The sequence below is a fragment of the Cupressus sempervirens genome, chromosome 7 (assembly GCF_028749045.1).
Source record: "Cupressus sempervirens isolate cs-2001-9-10 chromosome 7, ASM2874904v1, whole genome shotgun sequence".
Classification (NCBI taxonomy): Eukaryota; Viridiplantae; Streptophyta; class Pinopsida; order Cupressales; family Cupressaceae; genus Cupressus; species Cupressus sempervirens.
In genome coordinates this window covers 844164251-844191659 of record NC_143124.1, presented here as the reverse complement: position 1 = coordinate 844191659, position 27409 = coordinate 844164251, and the positions used below count along the sequence as shown (strand labels likewise).

General features: G+C 32.9%; 1 protein-coding gene across 1 annotated transcript; it reads left to right on the top strand.

The window, feature by feature from the left end:
* The first annotated feature begins 21603 nt into the window (after positions 1-21603).
* LOC149550048 (uncharacterized) lies at positions 21604-23140 on the top strand. The gene is made up of 4 exons (XM_089795008.1): positions 21604-21766; positions 22257-22399; positions 22505-22712; positions 22817-23140. Exons 1-4 carry the CDS (start codon positions 21694-21696, stop codon positions 22942-22944), a joined length of 552 nt encoding a protein of 183 aa, XP_089651134.1. The 5' UTR covers positions 21604-21693; the 3' UTR covers positions 22945-23140.
* Positions 23141-27409: the final 4269 nt, after the last annotated feature.

Sequence of the window (27409 nt, the reverse complement as noted above, 5' to 3'; positions counted from 1 at the left end):
TGTTCCAAGCACTAGTAAAATCTAGTTGATGTTGAGTGATTTTAAAGTAGATGCCAAGTAACATAGTATGTGCCAAGAATTAGTAAATTAACATAATCAGATTTCCACAATCCATTAGTATGTGAGCAATGTTTCTGGATTAGATTGTGTGAGTTTTTTTAGCATCAACGTTTCGGATCATACTACATGATCCATCATCAGGACAAGAGAACATCAGAATATGGAATGAGTAAATTGACAATGTTGAGCTACTGCATTATGAATAAGATTAAAGATTCGCCAAATAAAAGCCAAGAAGTTTGTTTTCATGGAACTTTTGAATCAGGAGGAAGATGATATTGATGAGCTAGAGGCACAGAATCTTATTTAAATTGTTTTGGAGGCAAATTCAAATGGATTCTAGGAGAAATTTCTAGAGAAGACAAGATATGGGGTAGATACATTGTATCCTACCTAATCCATCCAAAACCAAAATTTTTGTGATGGATAATGAGCATGGAAAAGAGTTCTAATTCCCTATATCTAGGGATGCATAGTCATGAACCAAGGTTAGTAAGAGGCAAGAGAATTTTTGGATGTGAAAATTTGACAAGGTGAAGGAAGAAGGGATTGCTTCATTAAGTGACCCAAGAGGAGAAGTATACAATGATGAGCTATGTAAGAATGCTTATTGAAGATGAATGCTTGAAGGGTGAACAAGCTATCAGAACTGCAAAGATTTCAAGCCAAGTAGAGTTGAGGACTGAATAGCGATTTGTAATCTACAAGTAAGGTTATAAGTTATATTAGATCAAACTCTAATGTTACTCTTTGACAATTATATTAGATTAGGGTAAATCCTTTGGAGAAAGGTTGACTTAGAAGTCATTATAAAATCCTTGAATAGGGTGGCATTCCAAGTGAATGGCCTAAAGTCCTCTAATAAGGCTCACTTTTAATAGGGTGACTAAAATCCCTTAACTGAGTCACATTTAGTAGTGTGTTGTAACCTTTAATAGGTTTGGCCTTTAACAGGGCATTACTTTGGAAGAGTGAGAAATGAGTAGCATGTTACTGGTGGTTTTTCTCAAATTGGGTTTCCATGTTAAGTCATTGTGTCATGTGTACTAATGGATGTTTTGTGTTTTATGCTTTACATTTCTACATATTTAATGACAACATATCAGTTTTGGTTTACGCACAATGAATACATGCATGGTTAAGAAAGTTTTATGGGTTCATTGAATTGTGAAATTTTTATTTGGGCATCTACACCTTGAATAACTGATTCACCTCCCCTCTCATTTATTCCAAAGAATTCCAATAGTTCTTTCCAAGCTCACTTAGGCATTAAATGTAGATCCTTTGTTAACCAAGTTTACTTGGTTACCAAAGGAAAGCTCAAATGGATCCTATGTCAACTAAGTTGGGTTAGTTAATGAAGAGTTTCTTTGAATTGACTGAGTACTCAATTCTATATTAGCCAATTGAAACCATATTGAGTCTAATAGATTTTTTCTCTAATGCTCGCCAAATTAAGGGAAGAAAATTATTTGGTTAAAAGTATATTCAAGATGACTTGACAAGATTATTCATATATTGGATGGATATCTACAAGAGGATATAGTATCTAAGTTAACCAAGCTAAAAAGAACATTCTCATCAAGCAGGATCAAGTAATCAAGCCAAAATAGAGATATGAAATTAGAAAAGATAGTTGCACCAACAATTAGGTCAAGTCATTGTTACTCTCTAGTAATTGTACAGTAGTGAACCAAATCTCCTAACAAAGTCATCCTAATAGTTATTAGGAAATCCTCTAACAAGGTGGCATTTCTAGATTGAAGTGTCTGTTGTCCTCTAACAAGGCTACTCCGAATAGGGTGAATTAAGTTCTCTAATAGGTTCACACCTAAAAATGTATTTTATAACCTTTAATAGGGTTGGGTCCTCATAGGGCTCACATTAGAAGAGTGAAAAATAGCAACTAGTTGCAATTGGTTTATTTTCTAAATTAGGTTTCAACATTAAATCATGGTGTCTCTTGTCTTGATGTTTTTTCCTTTCTGTTTTAGAAATGAAGTTAATAAAGGTTAATCACATTAATATCTTAAGATATCTATTCTGAATGAGTGACAATAATATATTTATTTTTAACTGAGTTACAATAAGTTATTGGTTTTAGATTGTGTTGACATCTTAAAGGGACTTTTGGATTTTCTTTTGTAGTAACTGATGCACCCCTCCCTTGTTAGTTACTCCTTTCCATTTCCAACAAATCTCCCCTTCATCTGATGACTCCCACATAGGGGAATTTCCATGAAGGGGAGAGTTGGGTTTATACAAAGACCCTTGTAAATGGTATTTTCATGAAGGAAAAAGGTATCTTCACATGAAGACCCACAAGCACCACTAAAAAAATTCATCCTTTTGTTCTTCATGAAAAAAAAGGTTGAAACCATTTTAGTGGGCTAACCCAATTTATATATATATATATATATATATGTAAATCCTACAACATTTGTTCATGCTCATTAAGATTCTCCTTGGCCTAAATATAAACCTATTATTATTATAGAAGAGGTAGAAATAGTCTAACAAAGCTTTCAAAATATATCTTGAACTACACATAACAACTTACTAAAGCAGTTAGGATGAGTAAAAACTTATCATACAACAACTCAACTATGATGTCATATCTCACACATATAACACTTATAACAAAATTACAATAATAATATTCTTCCAACTTATCAACCTTCTCTTCCACCACCACTTCACCAATGCATAAGCCTAGGAATAAATGTAATGCCATAAACTATAACCCATTATAATTTTAAACTCCTTTGTAGATTCTTCCTATTTTGTTCCTATCCTATATTTTTTTTGAGTCTATTTTTCTTCTATTCCAAACTAACATCATACATTGATGGAGTTAGTTGATGTAATATGCTTGGATAATACACTTGGAAGCCTTATAATATTTTTTATATTTCTCATTAAATTGTATATCATAGTGTCATATTCCTTTTGGGACATGAAATGTCACACAATAGGCTTCAAAAATCACACTTTTTTTTTTAATGTATTAGAGTGTTGGTTCTCTCAGTTTGAGGTTATCCTTAATATTTAATCTTGACTATTGTAATTTAACCAAAATTTGATCATATAATGATAATATGATATATAAGAAATCCATACTAATTCATTTGATCCTCTAAAAATTAAATGTTTCAACTTAAAGAATGTGTATCACTTTATTTATGGAAAGATCTAAGGATAAGGTAAAGTAAGCTACAATAAGATTTCTTTTTGTATATTTTGATGATAGAGTCTATTATGATTTGTCATATTATTTCATAAATACTAAGAGCTCAATGGGCCCTTGGTCTACTGGTGAAGTTGAATGGCTCACAAAGAGCCCACCAAGGATAAAGTCTTGCTAAGTGTAAGGCTCCAACATCATAAGGGATGAGGTCGAGATCATGCCCTTGGTGATTTTGATAGTGTGGATGTCCCTTAGTCTATGGCTCTAAGTGGAAGAGGTTTTAGGCATGAGTGGGCTCATATCAAGTTCCTAACAAGTTTATGTGGTGGCCTTCACTGGTTGGTAGCTCATAGGCTTTGTACCTCATTGGGTTGCCTTGCAAGTATGAACCCTCCATCAAAAAAAAAAAACTAAGAGGGCTTATCTCAATAGTATTGCACACATGCATTATCAATCTAAACTAATAATCTTATCAATCTAACATTTCCTTGTAGATTTAGTATCTACGATTTGCAAATAAGCTTTCTTTCTAATTGAACACAAATGTAGTGTAGATTGTTACACACAAATGGTTAGAAGTTTATGAAAAAATATTATATTAAAGACCATGTTCTAAATTATTGGTGTATAGGTTATAGATCTAACAACATATATTTGTAGATTTTTAAAGGGTAGAGTGAGAAACATAGTTTTAAAATTTTAATATGAAAATCCATAGACTGTGTCAATTAGGTCACCTACATAATATATTTAATTTCTTGAAATAGTCCATACTTTAATACATCCTCAGGGATGATAGTTTTTAACCTATGGTGAAGGGTATTTTTTGTCCTAATGAGGTCGATCTCTTCAACATTTTATTGTCCAATTATATTTATATCATCCTTGAGAAAAATGAAACAAAATCTTGTGAAGAAACTAGAATAATTCTATAAAGATTTAATAAGAAAGGTATTTCCTCATATGTCTATAATTTTGGGTTGGCAACAAATACTATCGAGCATTTGTTTGAAATTTTTGATTTCATCGGGGAAACTAACCATTTGGTTAGATAACTTGTTATATTGTTCTTAGTAGACCCCAATCTCAAGAAAATGTGAGAATGGATAAAATAGAAACTAAATCATGAACTTGAAAAGTGGAATAAATAACACCTATTTTTAGCTAGGAGATTTTGAGTGCATCAAAAATTTATTTCATCTTATATCATATATTATGCCTCCACTTGACTCTTCAACAAAGCCCAACTCAATTGTATGCAAGAACATATAAAGGACTTTCTATATTCTAATGGTAAAGGATTCACGAAGGTAGATGTAGTTAAATGGGTGTAGTATAAAATGAGAGGACATTTGGGTAGACATAAGGATTTAATGAATTAGGGTATTATAGTAGTTAAATGGATAACTAGGGCCACTAATAGAAAGGATTCCTTGAAATTATTGATCAGAAGTAAGATTTCCAAGGCTACCCTATCGAAAGATCCTAGTTTGAAAGGAATACACATTAATGAAATTATGGGTTGGAAAGATGACATTATTGTTGTAGGATTTTATGAATTTAAATTAATTTGGAACTATTTAGATAAACTAACATACCTTGTAGGTACCAATGTGTAATTGATGAATAGAATAAGATGTATAGTGAGAAATCCTTGTAGTGGAATCTCCTTCACTAGTAGAAACCTCGTGCCCTCCTATAATGGTGCTCCATCTATAATAGGATAAAAAGTGGACTAAATGTTTTTTAAATACCATTATAGATTTCATTGTGAGTGGCTAGTAGGAATTCACTGACTTAGTCAATGAATTATATTTTTTTTGAGATTGCATGTGAAAATATTAAGCCACCCAATTTGTATAGTAGTCTTGTAACTAGGATAGCCTTCCTAATTTAGATACATAGAACCTTGTTTCCTTTTAAAAAACACAAAGTCATCTATAAACTTGTCATTGATAATCATGAATTACTGACCTTATCAATGGTGCATGGAGGTTGCCCCTTAATTTTTCTTCTTAGTCAAAGAAATTTTTTGAATTGTGTTCTAAATTGATTGAACTTGAGATCCTCTATCCCATGCATACACATTCACACATAAGCATGCACACACACACACACACACACACACACACACACACACACACACACACACACACACACACAAGCTAATATTTGTTTATTAAATTTAATAAAATAAAAAGTCTCAAGGTGGCCTATAAAATTAGTCCAAAGTTCTTTGGTCAATAAGTGTAGAAGAAATGTTCTCCTCAAATCAATATCTTCTTGAGAGGAGGATACATAAAACCACGATCATGTCCTCTATAGTATCTATCTTTGGATATCAGAATGGAAAAGAAAGAATTATATCCATAAATAGCTAAATTATAAACATGAGAAATAATCAACGAGCCCTTATAGTAAAAGTGCTACAACTAGTTATCAAATTTAGTGGAGAAGGTGATCTATGTATGAAGAATCTTGGTTTTCTCCACAATCATGCATAATCTTTAATATAATAATCACTTCTTAAAATAAGTAATATCACCTATTGTATTATAATATCTAAAATAAGTTGAAATTATATTGACAAAATTTTTATTTTATAACTACATAGAGAGTCCAGAAAATGAAACCTTGATAGAAAGCAACACATTTTCTTTCTGTGAGCTAAACCTAGGAGACCAACTTTAGTAGACCAAACAATTTAAACCCATAAGCCAAGGCCCTTCATATAGAATCCTTGAATATTTCTCTTGGAAAAAAAAGGATAAAAATAGAGAATTTTTTTGCATAGAAGAAATATTTACCTTAGTAAACATTTCAAAAATTGATGGATCTATTTTATAATTATATTAGTATTCATAATCTAAAGTTAAACTCTAGAGAAAGAACTCCTATGCCAATCATTTGAATCAAGAAGAAGGGAGTCAAGAGAATCAAAGTAGACTTAAGCATCTTCCCTAATCATATGGTCACTACTTGAAAAAAAAAACTAAAATAGAGCCTCATCAAGTAAGGCTATAGGGGATAGGAATATAGGAAAACCATAGGACCAAAGTTATAAATCAATGTAGAAGATTATAAAATAAAAGATCTTCATAAATAATTCAAACTTTTAAAAGGAAGCTCCTAATAAAGTAAGGCTATAAGGGATGTGAGAACATTATAAATAATGTATCAACCAATGTAGAACCTTTTGAGAAATAGAGCTTGAATTAGATTTCAAGATATCCAAGTTTATAACCATGCAAAAGATTTGTTAGTATCATTTCTAACCTTTATAATTGAATAGGAAGAAAATAGGTTTCCTTTCTTAACCTTGATTTCCAAAAGGAATGATTCAAATTGATTATGCACAAGAAAGTGATCAATGTAGAAATGGATCATGTAATAGGGAATAGGGAGAAAAGAGGTGTTATGGTCTTTCTATTTTGAGGAATACAGGCTTAAGTGTTGAAATAGATAAAAGAAAAATACTAACCTTGAATCTAGAAAGTTCTATTTTCTTATGTCTATGTACACTTTTAGGGAATTCTACAACTTGTTCTAGACTAGAAATGTTGAGATGAAGAAAACTTAGAAATCTTTTGTCTTTTTGAAGGGAGGTCAACCTTTACCCTGATAGTGGGGCACAATCTTACCTCGACGCACAATTGTACCCTAAAATTTCAACCTTGACCTGCACTACTACAATGGAATTTTTGTTCATGTATCTCACAAGTTCAATGTAAAACTATTAGGATAAAACCACAGACAGAAATAAAAAACTACATGAAAATATAACCAATAATAGAAAAATAATAGATCACACAAAAATGAACACAAGGCACCAAGATTTAACGTGGTTCACCCAATCCCTGGGCTATGTCCACCAAACAACAAGTTTGATCTTATTACAATCCAATAATTACAACCTGATTACAATCTGTAATCCCTTATTTCTCAATACTGCTGCAAGAAGCAATTTTGCATCACACTCTATAACAATCCCTAACTCTAAGCTCTTTTATACAAGTATTAAACTACTTTAGAGTTATAACATGTTGGCCTGAATCTACAAATGGCGAATCTATAAATCTCGATAAAATAGGGCCCAAAATATGAAGTATGTATAGTACTTTCTTGAACAGTCACCACAATCTAACAATCTCCCACTTGGGGACTGATCAAGCTCCACACTAAACAATCTCCTACTTGGAGACTAATCTTGTAGCAATATCACTAGCACATGGGGCTCCCACTAGATCAAACCACCCTGGACTCTACTATTTTTTTAATTTATGTTTAGTCTACAAGACCAACAGAAGCTAAAGAGGAGTTTAGCTTCTCTCTTGTTACAACTTTTGTCAACATATCTACTGGATTGACATTTGTATGTATCTTCTCCAGCTTTAGCTATCCATCCTCAAAAACTGACTGAATGAAATGGTACTGCAACTATATATTTTTGGTCTTAGAATGTAGAGCTGAATTCTTTGCAAGATGAATGGAACTCTGACTATCTGTGAACAAATAATTATCCTTCTTAGGATGTCCCAATTCTTCCAAGAAGAACTGAAGCCATATCATCTCCTTGGCTACCTCTGTAGTAGCAACATACTCTACCTCTGTAGTGGATAGAGCATTAATCCTCTGTAACCTAGAAACCCAGCTCATGGTTGCCCCACCAACAATAAAGACATAACCTATAGTGCTCCGCCTGGTATCAATATCCCCTGCTAAATCTGAGTCAACATAGCCTTGTAAATTAGTAGTAGAGGCCCCAAAGTGTAAACACTTATTGGACGTTGCTCTCAAATATCTGAGAATCCACTTGACAACATTCCAATGCTCAAATCTTGGATGACTCATATACCTACTAACGACTCACACTAAATGGGCAATATTTGGCCTAGTGCATACCATAGCATGCATCAAGATTCCTACAACTGAAGCATAGGGTACCTTGGACATCTTATACTCCTCTTCATGTGTCTTAGGATGCATCTCCTTAGTCAATTTCAAACGACCAAGTAAAGGTGTGCTAACAAATTTAGTATTCTCCATAGAGAAACATTGCAACACCTTCTCAACATAATCAGCTTGAGATAGTGTCAATGTTCTATTCTTCCTATCTTTGCAAATCTTCATACCAAGGATTTCTTTTGCTGCCCCCAAATCCTTCATAGCAAATGCATGTGCTAATTGGCATTTCAATGGCTTAATATGATCCATGTTAGACCCAACTACAAGCATATCATCAACATATAAACATAAAATAATGTAGCTATCATCATCCAACCTCTTAAAATAAACACAATAATCTAAATGACACCTGTTATAGCCATGTTCATGCATAAACCTGTCAAATTTCAGATACCATTGCCGAGGTGCTTGCTTCAAGCCATATAAACTTTTCTTCAATTTGCACACTAAGTTCTCCTTACCTTTGACCTCAGATCCCCATGGTTGAGCCATATATATTTCTTCATTAAAGTCACCATGAAGGAAGGTTGTTTTAACATCCAACTGCTCTAAATGCAAATCTTCAATAGCCACAAGACTTAAAATAGTAAAAATATAAGTCATTTTAACAACAAGACAAAATATCTCATCAAAATCAATTCCTTTTTGCTATGCAAATCTTTTTACAACTAACCTAGCTTTAAATATTTTCTTACCTCCTTCCTCTTCTTTCAACCTATAAATCGACTTATTCTGTAAAGCCTTTTTACCTGCAGGCAACTTGCACAAATCCCATGTCTTATTCTTCAGCAAAGAGTCCATTTCATGTTTCATTGCAGACTCCCACTAAATCTTATTATCCACCTGCAAAACTTCATCATAACTTTCAGGTTCACCAGCATCAGTAAGTAAAATAAAATACAAAGAGGGGGAAAATCTTTGTGGAGGTCTAATTTGCCTCATTGACCATCTAACATTCCCTATTGTGTGTGGTATTTGTTGTTGTAGTTGTTGCACATCATGAGGAATGGCTGGAACATTAGCTTTTGGAGTATCATCTAGCACTACATAATCATATTCTTTCTTCTCATGTTGCTGAAATAGATATTTTTACAACACTTTCTCATTGAATATGACATCTTGGCTTCTTACAATTTTATGATTTTCAAAATCCCAAAGCCTATAACCAAATTCATTAATGCCATATCCAACAAAGACACGTTTCTTTGATTTAGCTTCTAGCTTGGTTCTATTTTTGGAGTCTATATGAGAAAAATCTTCACAACCGGAGGTCTTGAGAAAAGAATAACTCACCTTCTTACAAGTCCATGCCTCCTCTAGAATACCATAGCCCAAAGGAGTAGAGGGACCTCTATTAATCAAATATACTATAGTATTGACAACCTCCACCCACATGTGTAAGGGCAACCCAGCATGTAACCTAATGCTCCTTGTGTGCTCCATTGTAGTCCTGTTCATGCGCTCAGCCACTCCATTTTCCTATGGAGTCTTTGGAACAATTTTTTGTCTATGAATACCATTAGTGGAGCAATAATCTTCAAATTCATGACTGCAATACTCACCAACATTATCAGATCCGAGACATTTTAATTCTTACCAATCTCATTTTCAACCAAGAATTTCCATTTCTTAAAAGTTTGAAATACATTATATTTCATTCTAAGGAAATAAAACCATACTTTTCTAGTTGCATCATCAATAAATGTAACATAATAGTGAGAGCCACCAAGGGAAGATACCTGAGCTGGTCCCCATACATCTGTATGCACAAGCTCTAATTTCTCCTTTTTGTTTTCCTTCCCAGTTTTACAAAAGTCACTCTCTTTTTTTTTCCATACATAACTTTCATAGAAATCCATATTAACGCATTTCAGACCTGGTAAAACTTTCTTTGAATAAAGTACTTTCATACCTTTCTCACTCATGTGCCCAAGTGTGTTGTGCCACAACGTTGTATCAGAATCTATAGTAGCTATTTGTTCTCCCTGCTCAACTATAGCAATTGTTCATGAACATTCATTTTTATCTTAAACAATCAAAGTAGAAGGACCTATACAAAGATATAAGGTGTCTACTTTCACACCTTTTGCTACTACAAGGGAACTTTTTGAAACCTTCCAATTTTTATCATTAAAAGTAACTACACAACCCTCATCACCGAGTTGCCCTGCCAAAATTAAATTCCTACTTAGCCTTGGAACATGTCTTACCTCATGTAGTAGCCAATGATTCCCATTCTGCAACTTAATCTTAATTTTTCCCTTTCCAAAAATTTGGCAGGGTTCATTATCCCCCAAATAAACAAGCCCAAAATCCCCTTGGACATAATCAATGAAATAACCTCTATGAGGTGTAGCGTGGAATGAAGCACCAAAATCTAAAACCCATGAATCATCAACACTTTCTAAAGATAGAAGCAAAGCATCCTCTTCGGATTTGTTACTTACCACATTTGCCTCCTTGTCTCCATCTAATTTATCTCCTTCATTTTTCTTTTGATTCCAACAATCTTTCTTTTTATGACCTAGTTTCCAATAGTAACAGCAATCATTAAGTCCTCTCGATTGAGACCTCTTCCCCTTTGACTTTCCTCTTGATTTTCAATGATTTCCAGAGTTATTTCCTCTTTCAGTTGTTTTGCCCTTGCTTTTTGCATTCAAAGAACTTCCTGATGTAGATCCACCTAAGGATTTCCTATGAGTTTCCTCACTCAAAAAAACATCGATCACATCATCATATTTTAGGGTACTAGATCTAGGAATAGAATTACTCACTGCCATTACCAAGCCGTTCCAGCTTTCAGGCAAAGAACACAAAATCAAGAGAGCCCTAATTTCGTCATCAAAATTTATACCCACAGAAGATAACTGACTAGTAATAGTATTAAACTCATTTAAATGATCTACAATAGATCCACCTTCTACCATTTTCATATTAAATAAATGGTTCATGAGAAATACCTTGTTTGAAGTGAACGGATTTTCATACAGTGTCGCTAGGGTTTTTATCAACTCTTTTGTTGTCTTTTCTTTTGTAATATTAAATGCCACCGATGGTGCGAAGCATAACTGAATGTTTTTGAGTGCCTTTCTATCAAAAAGATCCCATTCAAAATCTAACATAGATCCCTGATTCTTGCCTTTGCCTTCCAATGGCTTCCATAAATCCTTCTAATAAAGATAGTCTTCCATTTGCATCTTCCATAAATGGAAGTTCTGCCCATTAAACCTGTTAACCCTCAGCTTACCCTCATCTGCCATCTCTCCCACTCAACCGTGAGACTCCCACTTAATCGTGAGACTTTCTTGGAGAGGATAACTGAAAGACAACCTCACTTTGATACCACTTGTTAGGATAAAACCACAGACAAAAATAAAAAACTACATTCAAATATAACCAATAACAGAAAAATAATAGATCACATAGAAATGAACACAAGGCACTAAGATTTAATGTGGTTTACACAATCCTTGGGCTACATCCACCAAAAAGCAAGTCCAATCTTATTACAATCCAGTAATTACAACCTAATTAAAATCTATAATCCCTTATAGCTCAATACTGCTACAAGAAGCAATTTCACATCACACTCTATAACAATCCCTAACCCTAAGCCCTTTTATACAAGTATTAAACCACTTTAGGGTTATAACATGTCAGCCCAAATCTACAAATGGTGAATCTATGAATCTTGATAAAATAGAGCCCAAAATATGAAGTATGTACAGTACTTTCCTAATCAGTCACCACAATCTAACAAAAAGGTATCCAAATCTTCTCTCCAATTCATTGTTACACACCTGTATCTATAATAAAAAATGTTTGTTTGTTTGTATGGGAGGATTTCCTTGGTCAAACCCTAGTTTGGAATCAACCTTCAAATGTTAATGAAATTGCAATATGCATCACCAAAGTAAATGGAGCTATTTACCTTACTTAGATTGAAATCCTTGTGAAGGATTTTAATCCTTGAATCGACAATTACAGATGCTCCAAATGAATGTAGGATGTCTCAAATAAATGGCATAATATTGAATGTATCTTTGCATAGATGAATGATTTAATGAATGTGGATGGAGAAATCCTCAACAAGAGGGCTCCATAGAGATTGAACTCTTCAATAGCTAACAATGGATCTACTTGATGAATTGGATACTTGAATGCTTCAATGCTTAAATGCTCAAATGCTAGTAGATCTTCACTTCATATAATAATGAATGCACTTCAAAGAGGGTATCTCCTACTTCATAGAATGTAGATAGTAATTAATAATTTTGTTCATAGATAATGGATATCAAAATGATAGAAGAAGACTTCCTTATATATAGAGATGTAGGACACTAAATCCTAGAGAAGGCTAACATAGTAGAATTAAATCCCATTTAATCTTAACCCACAAGAATGTACCTAGATTAAATATAATTTAAGAGTCTACCATTTTGAAACCCAAAATAGCTAACCAAAAAGTGATAAAAGAAACTTTTCGAAGCCTGAGATCCCACAACTTTCAAAAATTGAAAAATGAACCTAGGGTCAGGAACAAGATGACTATGCCCTAGGTCAATGTTGATTTTGTCCTTGACCTAGGTTAGGGTTGAGGTTGACCTTGACCTAAAAGGTCAAACTTGATCCAAAAGTCAAAGTTCTTAGTTTGACAAAGCAAGTAGTCATATATAAGCTAGAGAGAGAGAGAGAGAGAGAGAGAGAGAGAGAGAGAGAGAGAGAGAGAGAGAGAGAGATGGAATAGGTAGAAAATGGCAAGATCCATGCAAAGACCCATTCAAGGTGCTTGACATGACCCCTGACTACTTACTTGGAGGGATAAACATAGTTAGCACAGAAGTGCTTCCATTTTAAGATGATAAATTTAGCACCCACTTTAGCAAGAGTATGAACTTAATGAAAACTCTTGGTAAAGTAGATCATAATGAAATTATAATCTTATTAAAATCAAAGGAACAAAAAGATCCTCAAGCCCCTAGAGACCTAAGTCTTCATCAAATCTAAGATCACAATAAGAGAGACATCTCTATAAAAAGAGAAAAATGAAAAAGATTGTGATTATCTCACCCAATGAAAACTTATATCTCACTATGAACCACACAAGGAAACCATGTAGCTAGAAAGATAGAGTTGAGTTGCCTAGTGAATGTGACTACTCACTAGTCAACCCATAATGAATTCACCCTAAAGAATATACTATTCTATAAGAGTATATATATATGTATTGAAACTTGTGTGTGTGTGCAATAGGTGAGCATAGCATATGCCCCTATGTTAAAGTCATTGCTAACACTTTAACAGGAGCAATGGCTTTGATAAAAACATAAACAACTCTACTAATTACTTTTCCACTATGAGATGCCCTTAAACAAAGACAACTCAAGGGAAAAAGTAGATAAACTTACAAAGAACATAGAAGGAATCTACCTATTGTGGGGTCAGTATGATCATAAGATTATATATATATATGATATTGTTGCAAATGAATTGACACCATTCAGAAAATAAAGTATAACTACAATCACAAAGGAGAAAAGATCATATATGAAAAACAAAGAAGAATCTTTTTGGACCCTGACGTGGAGACCAAAAAGAATCAGTGCTACCAAGTCACGAATCCAAGCATATTACACAAGGAAACATGTATGAACACTAGCACAAGTAAAACATAACATTAAACAACTTATGGAAGAATAGAGATACATATAGAGGAATATTACAATAGATTTGTTTATGTTATCATCTTGCACCAATAGAGCAACAAAGATCAAATAAAATAATCTGACAAAATTTAGTAAGCATATCATAGGAGAAATACAATACAAAAAATAAACACACATCAAAGGCTTCCATAAAGGACTAGCCAATCAACCATGCCACCTATTGTCCCCATCTCATTGTATATCATTTAGGGAAGGTGGGTAACTCACAAGAGGTACTATATCCAACAAAGTAGGAATGATAGCTAGTTCCAAACAAGGATCCTCTATAGAATCACAATGTTCAATACTAAGTGTAAGTGTTATTTATGAGGAAAGCATATTAGGTAAATCAATGTCAATGTCAATAGTTTCATATTCATCATTAACATCATCAACATCATCAAGAGTATCTTCTTCATCTATATTAATCAAAATAGGATCTAAGATATGAATAGAACCATTAGAATCATGCATCTAAATATCATTATTAACAAAAAATTCTTCTAATACATCATTTATATCTGTATCCAAAGAGGATAAATATTTTTGAAGAACAAAATTACAAGCTTTACCTTGAGCATGACACTTTTTATGATGTTCATTAGCAGATCAATTATGTTTTGCTAGGTTACTTGAAATTTGTTGAGAACTAGGAGGAACAACTATGTGATCCTCCACAAAATCTATAGGAGGATTAATAGGAGATTGAAAAGCAACAAGAGGAGCTTAATTAATAGATGTAGAAGCCATAGATAAAGGGGGTATGGAAGGTGTAGGAAAAAAAACACAGTTAAGATCCATATGAGGTAAAATTAACTCATGAATCTTACAATTCTTATAGGCCTGGTCTGAGCAGAGGTAAAAAAGGACATAAATTAGGGAATGAAGGCCAAAAGAAGTTAATCATAGCAAAAACCCTAGGCCTAGAGGTATGTTATAAACTACGATTAACCTTCTTCACTTTATCATTATAAACAAACTTAAGACATTTATGAATAGGTGAAGCAACAACATGCATGGCATTTAACCATGGTAAACCAAGCTTAACTTGAAACTAATAAGAAGTAGGAATAACAACAAAGGTAGTGTTCACCATTTTTTCACAAAGTTCAACTGGTGAATCAATAGAACCAAATGATGGATAAAGAAAACCATCACAAGTTTGAATCCACACATCTAATGTATCATAAAAATCATGTTACAGAATTTTCATCAAAAGGTTTTCTTTTGAAAACACATTAACTATGGAGGTAAAATCAACAAGACAACAATGAGTGTGTATCTCAACAATATTAGGATAACTATAAAAGGGGACCATCAAGAGCTTTAATAGTCTTAGAATCATCAAAGGTAATCAAAAGTTCCCAAGGTCATTTTCTCTTAGGTTGTTGTCAAGTTTTAGGTTAAGGCTTCAACTTAGGCTTAGTTTTTAGTTGATATAAACCTAAAACTTGAGATTGAAGAAAAGGTTGAGATTGAGGTGGAGATACACATTGAACCACATGCTCCAATTGATTAACCACATGATTAAGATCATCCATCTTTGAATCATACATAATATCCATAGAAGATGGGTGAGTAATAGTATTAGTATCATGTGTAGGTAATGGATTCATATAGATTTGTAGATTTTGATTTGTTGGAGGAAAAAAATTATTCCCACTACCATCAAAATTATCAACATATAAAGCCCTAGAATTAATTAAGTCTTGAATTTTATATTTTAAAGAATAACTTTTTTCATTATCATGACCATTCTGATGATGATATTGACAAAAAGATTTCAAATCAAAAGATTTAGATGCCATTATATTAGGTAAAAGAGGTTTAATAGGAAGTAATGTTATCATATTAGTAGTTAACAAAATATTCATAATAGAATTTATAGATTCATAGAGAGGATTAAAGGTACAATTCAGTTGAAAAGTAGTAGCCATAGAAGTGGCATTGTGAGATGCAACAAAAACTTGATCAACAACTACATTTGATTTTTTATTTATCTTGACATAGTTGTTGAATTTTTGAACTTTATTTGGATTAGGAGAAGCATCACTTTTATCAACAAGAATAGGAGCCATTGAACTGGTGCTCTCAAATTGACTCACTTGTAATTGATAAAGATGAAGCATTGCACAAAGTTGTTGAAAAGAAGTAAATTTAGTAAGAAAAATCTTATAGAATAATATCCTCTTGTAAATTTGAAACAATAATATATTGAATATCAATATCAAGAACATGATAGGAAATTTGGGCATGAAAATGCTTAAATCTACCAATAAATTGAGTAAATTTTTCTATAGAATTTGGTTTACAATGCATCAAATCAGTCAAAGACACTTGTAGGTGAATGTTTTATTGAAATTGTTGAATAAAAACATTGTAAAGTTGAGGAAATGAATTATGCTCATGATCATAGGATTTTAGCTATATTGTTTGCTTGAACTAGAGGAACACTAGGAACTATAGTTGGCATAGGAGTATAATACTTGTAAAAGAAACAATATGATAAGAAGGTTGTGATGTAGAAAAGGACACAAGAGGAACACTCATAGGGATAGAGGAAACTGTTGCATCCACTAAAGAAGGAGTATAAATAGGTACCTTTGGAACAGGAATAGAAGAAGGTTCTACACAAGTGATAGAAGGAAACAACCCAAATTCTTGAGCTTCTTGAGCTAAAGGTTTAACATTGGAATGCACAAGGTGAGTAATACCACGCAAAATATTAACACCTTGGTCACTACCATGAAGAACTTTCTTAGGAGCCTCAATAGCTTGAATATAATCTTGATTATGGTTTTCTTAAAGAAGCCAATTACTCATTTTGTAAAGTTTACTTGAAAGTTTTTAGACTTGTTTAGGAGGAACTCTTAAAGCATCATCCTCATCATGAGATGATTGAGAAGTGTTTTTCTCTATAAAAGGATTAGAATCAAGAAGAATCAAAGTCTCATTTGGATTCCTAAGGAAAGGAGAAGAAGACTTAGGCTCAAAGGTACCGATAAGTTTACAACTGTGTCTAACCCTAATGTTAGAAGTAGGACTAGAAGAACTATAAAGCTCATAAACCAATGCAATGTAAATGAACTATACTAAGAAAACATAACGCATAAATTTTACTTTTTTTTTGAAAGAAATTTTGCAATTTTTTTTTTTTGAATTAAAATGCAAGGGCATAAACTAGATCTAATCTTAATACAAGAAAACACCTAAAAAATATAAAATGAAATATAACATTGCTAAACACAATAGGGCATCTAATTCCACAATAGAAAAGAGGGTAAGTGTGTCGGGCTCATCAAAATGAATAGAAAGAAAATATGTTTCCTTTCTTAACCCTAATTTCCAAAAGGAATGATCCAAATTAATTAAGAACAAGAAAGTGATCAATGCAGAAATGGATCATGTAATGGAAAATAGGGAGAAAAGAGGTGTTATGGTCATTCTATTTTGAGGAGTATGGGCTTAAAAAACTTGAAATAGATAAAAGAAAAAATACTAACCTTGTATCTATAAAGTGTTGTTTTCTCATGTTTGTGTATGATTTTAGAGAGTTTTGCAACCTATTTTGGACTAGAAATGTCGAGACAGAGAAAACCCATTAATTTTTTGTTTGTTTGGAGGGAGGTTGACCTTGATCCTAAGAGTGTGGCACAATATTACCCTAGGGCACAATTGCACCCCAAAAAGTCATCCTTGACCTACATAGCTTTGACAAGATTTCTATTTGCAGATCTCAAAAGTTCAACAAAAAGGGTATCCAAATTTGCTCTCAAATTTGTTGTTCCACACCTATATGTGCAAGAAAAATGGTTTGCTTGTTTGGATATGGGGTTTTCCTTGGTCCAACCCTAGTTTCAAATCAACCTTAAAATGTAATTAAAATTGCACTATGCATAAACAAAGTAAATGGAACTATTCGCCTTGCTTATACTGATATCCTTGTGAAGGAATCAAATCCTTGAATCCACAATTACGAATGCTCCAAATGAATGTAGAAATGTATGTAGGATGACTCAAATTAATGGCATTAGATCTTCAAAACCAATTTGAATTTATGTTTTCATAGAAGAAGGCTTGAATGAATGTGGATGGATAATCTTCTACAAGAGGGCTCTATAGAAATTGAATCCTTCAATAGTTAACAATGGATCTCCTTAGTAAATTGGATGCTTGAACACTTGAATGCTTGAATTCTTCAATGCTAGTAGATGTTCAATTCGTAGAATAATGAATGCACTTCATAAAGAAGAGCTCCTAGTTCATAGAAATTAGATAGTAGATAATAACTTTGCTCATAGATAGTGGATGTCAAAATGAGGGAAGAAGCCTTCCTTATATAGAGATCTAGGGCACTAACTCCTAGAGAAGGCCGACATGGGAACATTAAATCCCATTTAACCTTAACCCATAGGAATGGACCTAAATTAAATGTAATTTAAGAGTAAGTGCAAGAAGTTGGGTCTCAATTTTGGGCAAAAAGTGGAAGTTTATTTCCTATTTTTGAAATTTCTTGTCAATTGATGTCAAAATTTGATGGATTTATAGATTGAATATAAAAAAAAAATTGTAATAAAAATTTTAGTGTTCGGAATCTAGTTTTTAAATATGTAATTTATTTGTATACCCGTATGACAGATTTTGTTTTTGGTATGGATCTTTAAAAGTACTTTTTCAAAATGTTTGTTTCAGGACCATACCACACTTGTGTATAGACAACATAATTTGTCAAAAATAAATGAATTTTTATAAATCCTTTTAAAGGGAGTTACCTAAGACACCTAATATTGATGATAATAATTTTCCTTAACTTTTTATTGAATAATTTTTTTTATTATTAATTATCAATGGGCTATAAAGGTAAATTTTAAAACCTCTCATGTATGGACACTATAATTTGATCAAAATTTCACTTTTTCAAAAACTCTTTTTAATAACCACAAAATAATTGTGTGTAGATTGATGACATATAAATTAATTTAAGAAATTTTATAAAATTAAAAAGTTATTAAAGTTTTAGTGAACTTCACTATTTTACATTAAGGTACACCTTTCGTCAAAAAATAATGCAAAAATAGTAAATAAAATTGTAGCACTATAAAATTTATATTTTTGAAATCAAGACAGTGACAGCTCTAATGGGCTTTTCTTTCATAAAATAAGTTGATGGAGAAGACCCTCTAAAAATTATGGCAAGGAATGAATTTCTTAGTTCAATGCCTTAGCCAAATCTTGAGAGGTGAAGGCATAGGCTTGGTCTCACTAAGCCTATCCCGAACCAAAATCTAAGGTAGGAGAAAAAAATCCTACTCCATGTTGTAAGAAACAAGCACCTATTATTTGAAATTCGAAAAATGGGTACCCAGTTTGAAAACATCATACCGGCATATAAAATCACCCCCAATTTTTTTTTTTGAATTTTTAGAAACGGGTATTCTTTTTTTTAAATTTGAGAAATGGGTACCTATTTTTTACTTTTTAAAAATGGGTACCCATTTCTAAAAAATATAATTTTTTTATGTTTTCAAAAATAGGTACATGTATTTTGAAAACAAAAAATGGGTATCTAATTTATAAAGAATGGGTACCCAAGCCTAAAACGAGTTACAAGTACCTCCTTTCTAAAAGAGCATGATCTCAATTTGTAGACTTCTGCAGAATTGAGGCCTAACTCCTTGCTTCTACCCTTAAGAGTCTTCCATTTTGAAACCTACAACAACCGAATTGGAAGAAGGAAAATAAACTTTTCAAAGCTCGAGATCCCAAAACTTTCAAAAATTAAAAAATGAACCTGGGGTTAGGGATGAGGTTGACCCTCACCTAGGTTTGGGTTGAGATCATCATTGACTTAGGTTGTTCTTGACCTAGAAGTCAAACTTCTCATTTTCATAGAGCAAATTCTCAGATATAGGTTGGAGAGAGAGAGAGAGAGAGAGAGAGAGAGAGAGAGAGAGAGAGAGAGAGAGAGAGAGAGAGAGACAGAGAGAGAATAGGGGGAAAACAGCTAGATCCATGCAAAGACCCATTCAAGGCACTTGACATGACCCCAAACTACTTAGTTGGAGGGCTAAATACTCTTAACACTGAAGTGCTTCCATTTTAAAATGATACAATAATATTGAAAATAAGGTTTGAATCCTTTTCATCTAAAGTAGTGTCCTAAAAGATCTTTTCATTATTAATTTCATCAGGCATAGGAGAAAAACCCTTAACTATGTAATTATGAAAACAGTTCTTTAGTAAATCAATAGCCTTCTAATTCAACAAAAAAAAAATGAATTAGGAAAAGTTAATTGAAACCCTCTTATGAGACAATCATTATCTAGGTCAAGGTCAATATCAAATTTTGCAGCAGGTAAGCCACCAACATGGCCACATAGAATGGTAGCATTTCCATATGCATAACTCTTTTTCCATATATCTTCGCCAATTCCCATCTTAGAGAATCCTTCATCTACATCATAATCCACTTCATCTTTATGCAAAACTCTTACACCACTCCAACCTCTCCAACCATTCCCTATGCTCATGTTCCCTTTTTTGCCTATGTTAACTCTCTATCTCTCACACCCAATGCTAACTCTTCTGTTATGTATAATCCCTCTCCATCCATACTCTCTTTTGTGTGCAATACTATTTCATTTGAATCTTCTCTTGCCAATTATCATTTCAAAAATATTTATTTCTAATCTCTTGTTAAACAAAAAAATGCTATTGATCTAATGTACTTTTATAGTAATGTGTGTAATCACATTTACAACTGTGGAGGATGCATTATTATTAATATATGTGCATATATAGAAAATATTATTAATTTTTAAAAATGTTAAATAGAACAATATTTGTAATATTTTAATTTTTTTAGAGGAATTTAAGGAACCTATTTCTTAAAAGGATAAATTATGAATAACTAAAGAGTTAGTTTCCACAAGTCAAAATCACACTAGTATCATTCTTAAACTGATTGTGTATGATTTGTTAGCATCAACATTTCAAATCATACTCCATAATCCATCATTATATTGCAAACTCAATCCACACTAAAATGATGAGTAAAAAAAAAATAGACATAGCATTAGAGAAAGACAAAAGAAAAAGATAAACCCAAATAAAAAAAAGCATTCGAATTTTCTAAGAATTCTTCTCCTCGACCATTTATATTTCTAAAGCAACGTATGAGCATACTCCAAAAGAAAGCATTCAAATTTTCTAAGAATTCTTCTCCTCGACTATTTATAATTCTCAAGCAAAGCATTGTAACTATTAAACAACAATACCACACTCAACATTACAGTTTTTCTATTTATTTTTTATTACTACATAACTCGTATGAAACTAAGTACGAGTAACATACCAACACATGTTAAAGCTTCTCGTCAATTGTTATCTTTGAATTATCAGACAAGTTACAACGAGTTCGATATGTAGCAAAACCACGCGTCATCGCACTATAAGGCGACGTAGAAATCAAGATTTTGCCAAGAAACTTTGTACCTACGTTTGTTTTGTACATACTGAAAAGTTCTTAGCGCTCGTCATGAATACCGCGTGGACTAGGACAGCTGTTGTGTGGACAATGACCAGAATCATCCAAGCTAGGGAGATACCTTCAATTATTTTCCTTTGTATCTCGTCTATAAATGAAGCTCTTTACCTTGCCTTGTTCTTCACAACTCATCATATCGTTACCTTCAACACTTCTACCTCAAGTTTCCTCTTTTTCGTACTTTTCATTTTGTTCGGTGAGGCCAAGAAGTGAGCAGATTGCATCAACAAATGGCTTTTGAAATGAGAGTTGTATTGGCCATTTGTTTCGCTATTTTCAGCTTGCAAAATATTCTGGTGATGGGTACGCATTTTTTCTCATTATAAATCTGTGAGATGAAATAGTTGTTGTCTGAATTCTCGTTTCTTCTTATAGGAATAATACATGAATTAGATTGTCTTGAGACTACTTTGAGCAGATTCATGATGAAAGACAATCTATAGTTTCTTTAGATCTAAAGAACTTAATGATCTTTACATCTCTGAAATCTGGCCTGCGCGTTTTTCATGAGTAGTCATGAGATCATAAATTAGGCCTCAATTTTGTAACAAGTGATTTCAAATGTCTGGATCTAAACTGTTATAAGTGTGGTTATCTTTGTATTAAAAGATCTACTTATCAATGTCTGATATAATCATTAGAAATATAATATTCGAAACATCCCAAATTGCAAATAATACACTGACCATCAAATGATGTTAATGGTAGCTTTTCATGATAGATCAATAAGCTTATGACTGAATAGATTAAATTTAGTTTATGTCCAAAAGCCATTAATGGTGATTTTGTGCAGGTGAAGGAGGTGTGGAATGTGAGAAGCTTCCTGTAGAGATGTGTGCTTTTTCTGTCTCATCATCTGGAGCTCGATGTGTACTCGAAAAGCAATATTCCTTTGTTCCCTCCACACAGACATCATCAGTCGAATACCAGTGCGGGGTAAATACGACCACCCTTAAACATCACACACTAATCCTTTTTTCTTTTTATTTTTAACATATGTTTATTTATTGAATAAGCGGGATGTGTGTAATCATATACCAGTCATCGGGCATAATGGCGGAGATGATGATGGAATGGATTGAGAGCGAGGAGTGTCTGCAAAGTTGTGGGTTGCAGAGACTGAGTGTGGGCATGTCGACTGACGGCCTTTCTGAATATTCCGATTTCACCTCTAAATTGTGCTCGGACAAGTGCCAAAGCAGTTGCCCTAACATTGTCAATCTCTACCTCAACTTAGCTGCAGGAGAAGGTATGTATGTGACCCATTTTTCATTATTCATCACTTCTTAGTAAACAGATAGATATACTTTTTTTTCATTGAGAGAGATTGTAATAAGAATTTAATGAATGCAGGAATATATTTACCTCACCTTTGCGAGGCTCACAAAACACGAAGCAGGAGAATGATGATGGAGAGTGTTGCAGCTGGGCCAACCGTGGAGAGCTTTTCCGCTGTTGGAGTTGCCCCTGCACCGTACTAGAACATATGCATAGCTTATTGCTAGTAATATTGTAGTTGAACAATGCTATCATTTCCATTGCCCGTAGATTATGTTGTTTATGGATTTAAAATTTCTCATAGCGTAGATCTAATAATGCGAGACGTTATAGCTATAAAGCGATTTAAGTTATTGAATTATTCTTAGCTGATTTATTAATAGAAACAGCGTTTCGATACGATTTGCAGAAGTATTGAGGGTTTTTTATTGATTTGTCTTATATTTGATTTTATATATGAATATTATTATTATCTCTCATGGTATTGACCGTATATACAAATGATATTAAGCTTGATACATCAGTTGAATGTCCTTTTGATTTGTTGCGAGGTTTATTTAGTTCATTTTTATCTTTAAGTTTTCTTTTTGATTTAGTAATTTGGGATTGACTATCTATCTTCGTTAAATTTACGAAAATATGTATATACTGATAAAATTTATGAAAATACTAAAGTCAAATGTGAGAATGTCTAAATTTAACATTTAAAGTAACATCTAATTCTAAAAATGATACAAAGTAAAAATTCAGCGTATTAATTAAGATAATCATCAAGATAACAAAAATGCAAAACATCAGAACACTGGACCAGTTAACCAAAAGTTACATAGGGATCATATGATGTCATTTTATGTCCTCTTTCAACTACTTCAACTTGTCTAGGAAGGAAGCCTACTTGGGAGGATGATTTGTAGCAGCCAGCTTAAATGATAGTCTCATCAGTCTTCAGGATAACCTACTAACATACCTCTCTTTCCCTTCAATTAACCCTCTTCTCTTTCATCTCTAGCTACAATGTATTGAGGAAAGGAGTGGTCTTTTCCATCATCAAAGTACTTTAGAAAACTAGCTCCTGAAGGTTTTTTTTTGTTTTTGCCTGCTGAGAGTGGTTGGCCATCACATAGGTCAAAGCACTTACCATCGCATTCTTCTCCTCCTCTATCAAAATCTTATTCCTAAGCTCAATGATTTTTTCCTCCAATATCTCCCAACTAATAATCTTTTTGAAAAAATCATCTACAACTATTCACCTACTCCCATCCCTCTCGCCATGGGTAAAGTCAACCCCTCTTCTATGCCTCAATTATGACTTCTAATCTACTTATCTTCTTACTGGCACTATGTGGTTGTAAAATCATTGGGTAACAATCTTCTTGCTATTGTGGAAAACACATAGTTGATCCATATTTCTCACAATAGTATGTAGATCATAACATATTCTGAAAGCAATATTATTCATCACTATGGGAGGGGTAATGCTTTACAGGATGGATAGATCTCCCATGTACCCTTAATGACTCACAATATTAGAGGAGGGCCTAATATACTAGGAGGTCATATTATTAGTAGAAGTTTTAGGAGTATTTTCTCACTCAATCAACAAAGTGGAAGAAGATCTGTTTGACACCAAAACAATGTTTTCCTTGCAATGCTCAATACATAGGGTCTTTCATTTCCACTTACTTAGGGGGTTCACATAGTTATACTGAGAAGGAAGGAATTTGGACATTGAGAAAAAAATGGAAAAGTTTGGGTTGATTTAACTCAACAATGAGCAATCCTTCAAGATTGATCTATGAGTCAAGAAAATGTAGAAATTAGAGTGGCACCAAATGAGCCCTTGAAAGAGGATATGATCACCTTTGTTTGTCAATTTGGGCTTAGCTTGAAATAAAAACGAAACAATTAACTACATCAAATTAAACATAATATTACAACATAGAGAAGAGGTAAGAATGAACTCATCTCAATCTTTTTCCCAATGCTAGAAGAACTTTGACAAAATTACTCCAAATTGCCTGGGGGCTTTGAAGTATTCTTCTCTCTATTTTCTTTGAAAATTGCAATGAAACAATAACCTTTGAATTTCCCCTTTTAACAAAATTATGTCTTAAAATTGTCATTAATGAATTGTACGCTAGTTGGCTTGGTGACAAACTTTCTAACTTGACCAAATCTTCATTTCTTAGAAGATACCTTCAACTTGGTAAGAACTTTCAAGTTGGCAAAGTCTTCAACTTGGCATGAACTCTAATCTTTCCATCTACATCCAACCTTGGTTAGGTCTTGCAACCCAACCATGCTTGGTAAGGTCTAAGATATCGCTTTAATTGTCATTCCAACTTGATGATCCTTGTGCATCTAGAATGTTGATATGGATCTTCTACTCACTAACTAGAACTGATATGAGATATCTCTATTTGAATCATAGTTCCTATAATCTCCATAAATAAATAGGTTGAATTGGTTGAGTCACCCAACTCATTGACTTGGGTGTCAACACTTTTATTGCTTTGATTTGCATCCTTAGGATATTTCCTTTACCATTACTACCTCATATAACTTCTGATATTGTCAGCCTTTTCTTTCTTTTGATCTTCAACTCTTCCTTAGTTCAGATAGTTCTTGGCAACATGCCCAAGTTTTGTACATACAAAACATCTCTTTGTAGTATCTACCTTCCTTGTGTGATGTTGTATATAGTTTTCTCCAATGTGTCCATACTCACCACAATAGTGACATCTATACCATGTGTTGTAATCCCAACCAAATATAACTTTGACAATTTGTTCTGTTGAGTTCCATTTCTTGGTCTTGCACTTTGAAGATTTGTGTCCTTGTTTGTTGCAATTGTAACACTTTCTTCCAAACATAGGTTTCTCTATGTATTCGCTTTCTCTATGTCCTGGTTTATTGCAACTATAACACTTTCCACTAAAATTTGACTTTCCATTGCTCCAACACTTGTTTGAAGTATTCCATATCTTTCTATAATAATTACAAGTAGACCTTTTGTTCTTTTGAGCTCCTTCTTGAGATGATTCACTTTCTTCTATGTATCCTAATCTAGCTTTTCCTTTATCTCTAAATTGAGTTATCTCATTCAATTGATTCATGCTTTCATGAGATTTCATCATCCTCTCATTGGTTTTCTTCTCTATGCTAAGATCATTCTATAATCTTTTAAATTTTCTATCCTCAAGTTGATAAGCTATTGATTTGCATAATTGATTTCATCAATAAAACCTATTTGTTGAAGAGATAGTTGATTAATTTCAGTTTCCTTTTCTTCTATTTCTTCTTTTTCTTTATCCTCTTGTTCCATGACTTCACACATCCTAACTAATTGAATTTATTGTTCTATTTTCAAAATTTTAACTTCTTCATGAAGAGTAAGATTTTTTCCAAGTAGATTTGTGATTGTTGCATTAGCTTCATCTGAACTTCTTTCTTGACAAATGTCTTCAATTGTTTCTTCAATGTAGAGATTTTCATTCATATGTGCAATATATTTTCTTATTTTCAAGGATTTAGAGAGCTTCTCATTTTTTCTCTTGAATAGATCCATGTCCAATTACATATCCAACTTTTTATTTTCAACAGCTTTCTCTAGTCTATATACTTCCATAGTCTTTGATCTTTTCTCATGCTGTTAAACTTCTTTTGTGAGAATGAATAGCTCTGACACCATTTGTTAGAATTTAGTATATACTGGGTCACTAAGAGAGGAGGGGGGTTTATCAGAATCCAATAAAACTTATGCTTTAATTGACCAATTAAACATTCACCATGTGATCTAATCTAATTGCATGCGTGAAATAGTGAAAGTAAAAAATATTCATAAAACTTGATAGAATATTTGGTAACCTAGAAACCTTCTAAATAGAATGTAAAATTGGGGTGGGGATGACACCTTCAAGCTTTATTACTATAGTATAAAGTTATCTTGTTAAATCTTACAATTGATCACTTCTGATGATCTGCCCTATTAGGAGTAATAAGGACTATTAGGTCCACCTTGTGAAAGGATTTACAACATACAATGAAGTATGCACTCTATTAGGAGATTTTGAAAGAAATGTTAAGTAGACCTTGTTAGAGGATTTAGTTGATACACCTATTAGGATGAATCGGTGGATGGTTTCTAATCTACAACTCAGTTTGCTAAATGAGATTCCTTTGAAATACAATGCTCACTAGACAATGATAGATAAGTCTCTAATTTTTCTTATACTTCTTGTAGCCTTCTTAATTCACACTTACTTCTTTCTTGTTGTTATCCCATGTTATAATTCCATTGGATATGAAAAAATATATTACATATATATTCCAATCCAAAAACTTACCTTATGGGGTCAGCTACAATACCAAATTCAAACAATCTTAGTAAGTTGGCTCACTACTATAACTTATGTTTTGAAGACCACTCGGGTGATGTTCTGACATTTGGAAAAAAATTTAACACTTGAAAAACTCTAGAACTTGGTTGATGTAGATGCACAGTCTATATTAATCACTTGGGTTAATAAGAACTCGATTAGCACTGGATGACTCGGTGAACACTATGGAACTCAATAGACTTAGTTGACACTTAATGGCTCGCTCAACACTACCTTCATTCGCTTCATTAACATTGCCAGCTCGGTAGAATCTATAGAGCTTGGTTAA

Excerpts from the sequence above, each read along its gene's own strand:
- LOC149550048 (XM_089795008.1), top strand. The coding sequence starts at position 21,694 with ATGGCTTTTGAAATGAGAGTTGTATTGGCCATTTGTTTCGCTATTTTC. Across the intron at positions 21,767-22,256 it reads GCAAAATATTCTGGTGATGG|GTGAAGGAGGTGTGGAATGT; the intron begins GTACGCATTTTT and ends GATTTTGTGCAG. Across the intron at positions 22,400-22,504 it reads CAGTCGAATACCAGTGCGGG|TCATCGGGCATAATGGCGGA; the intron begins GTAAATACGACC and ends ATCATATACCAG.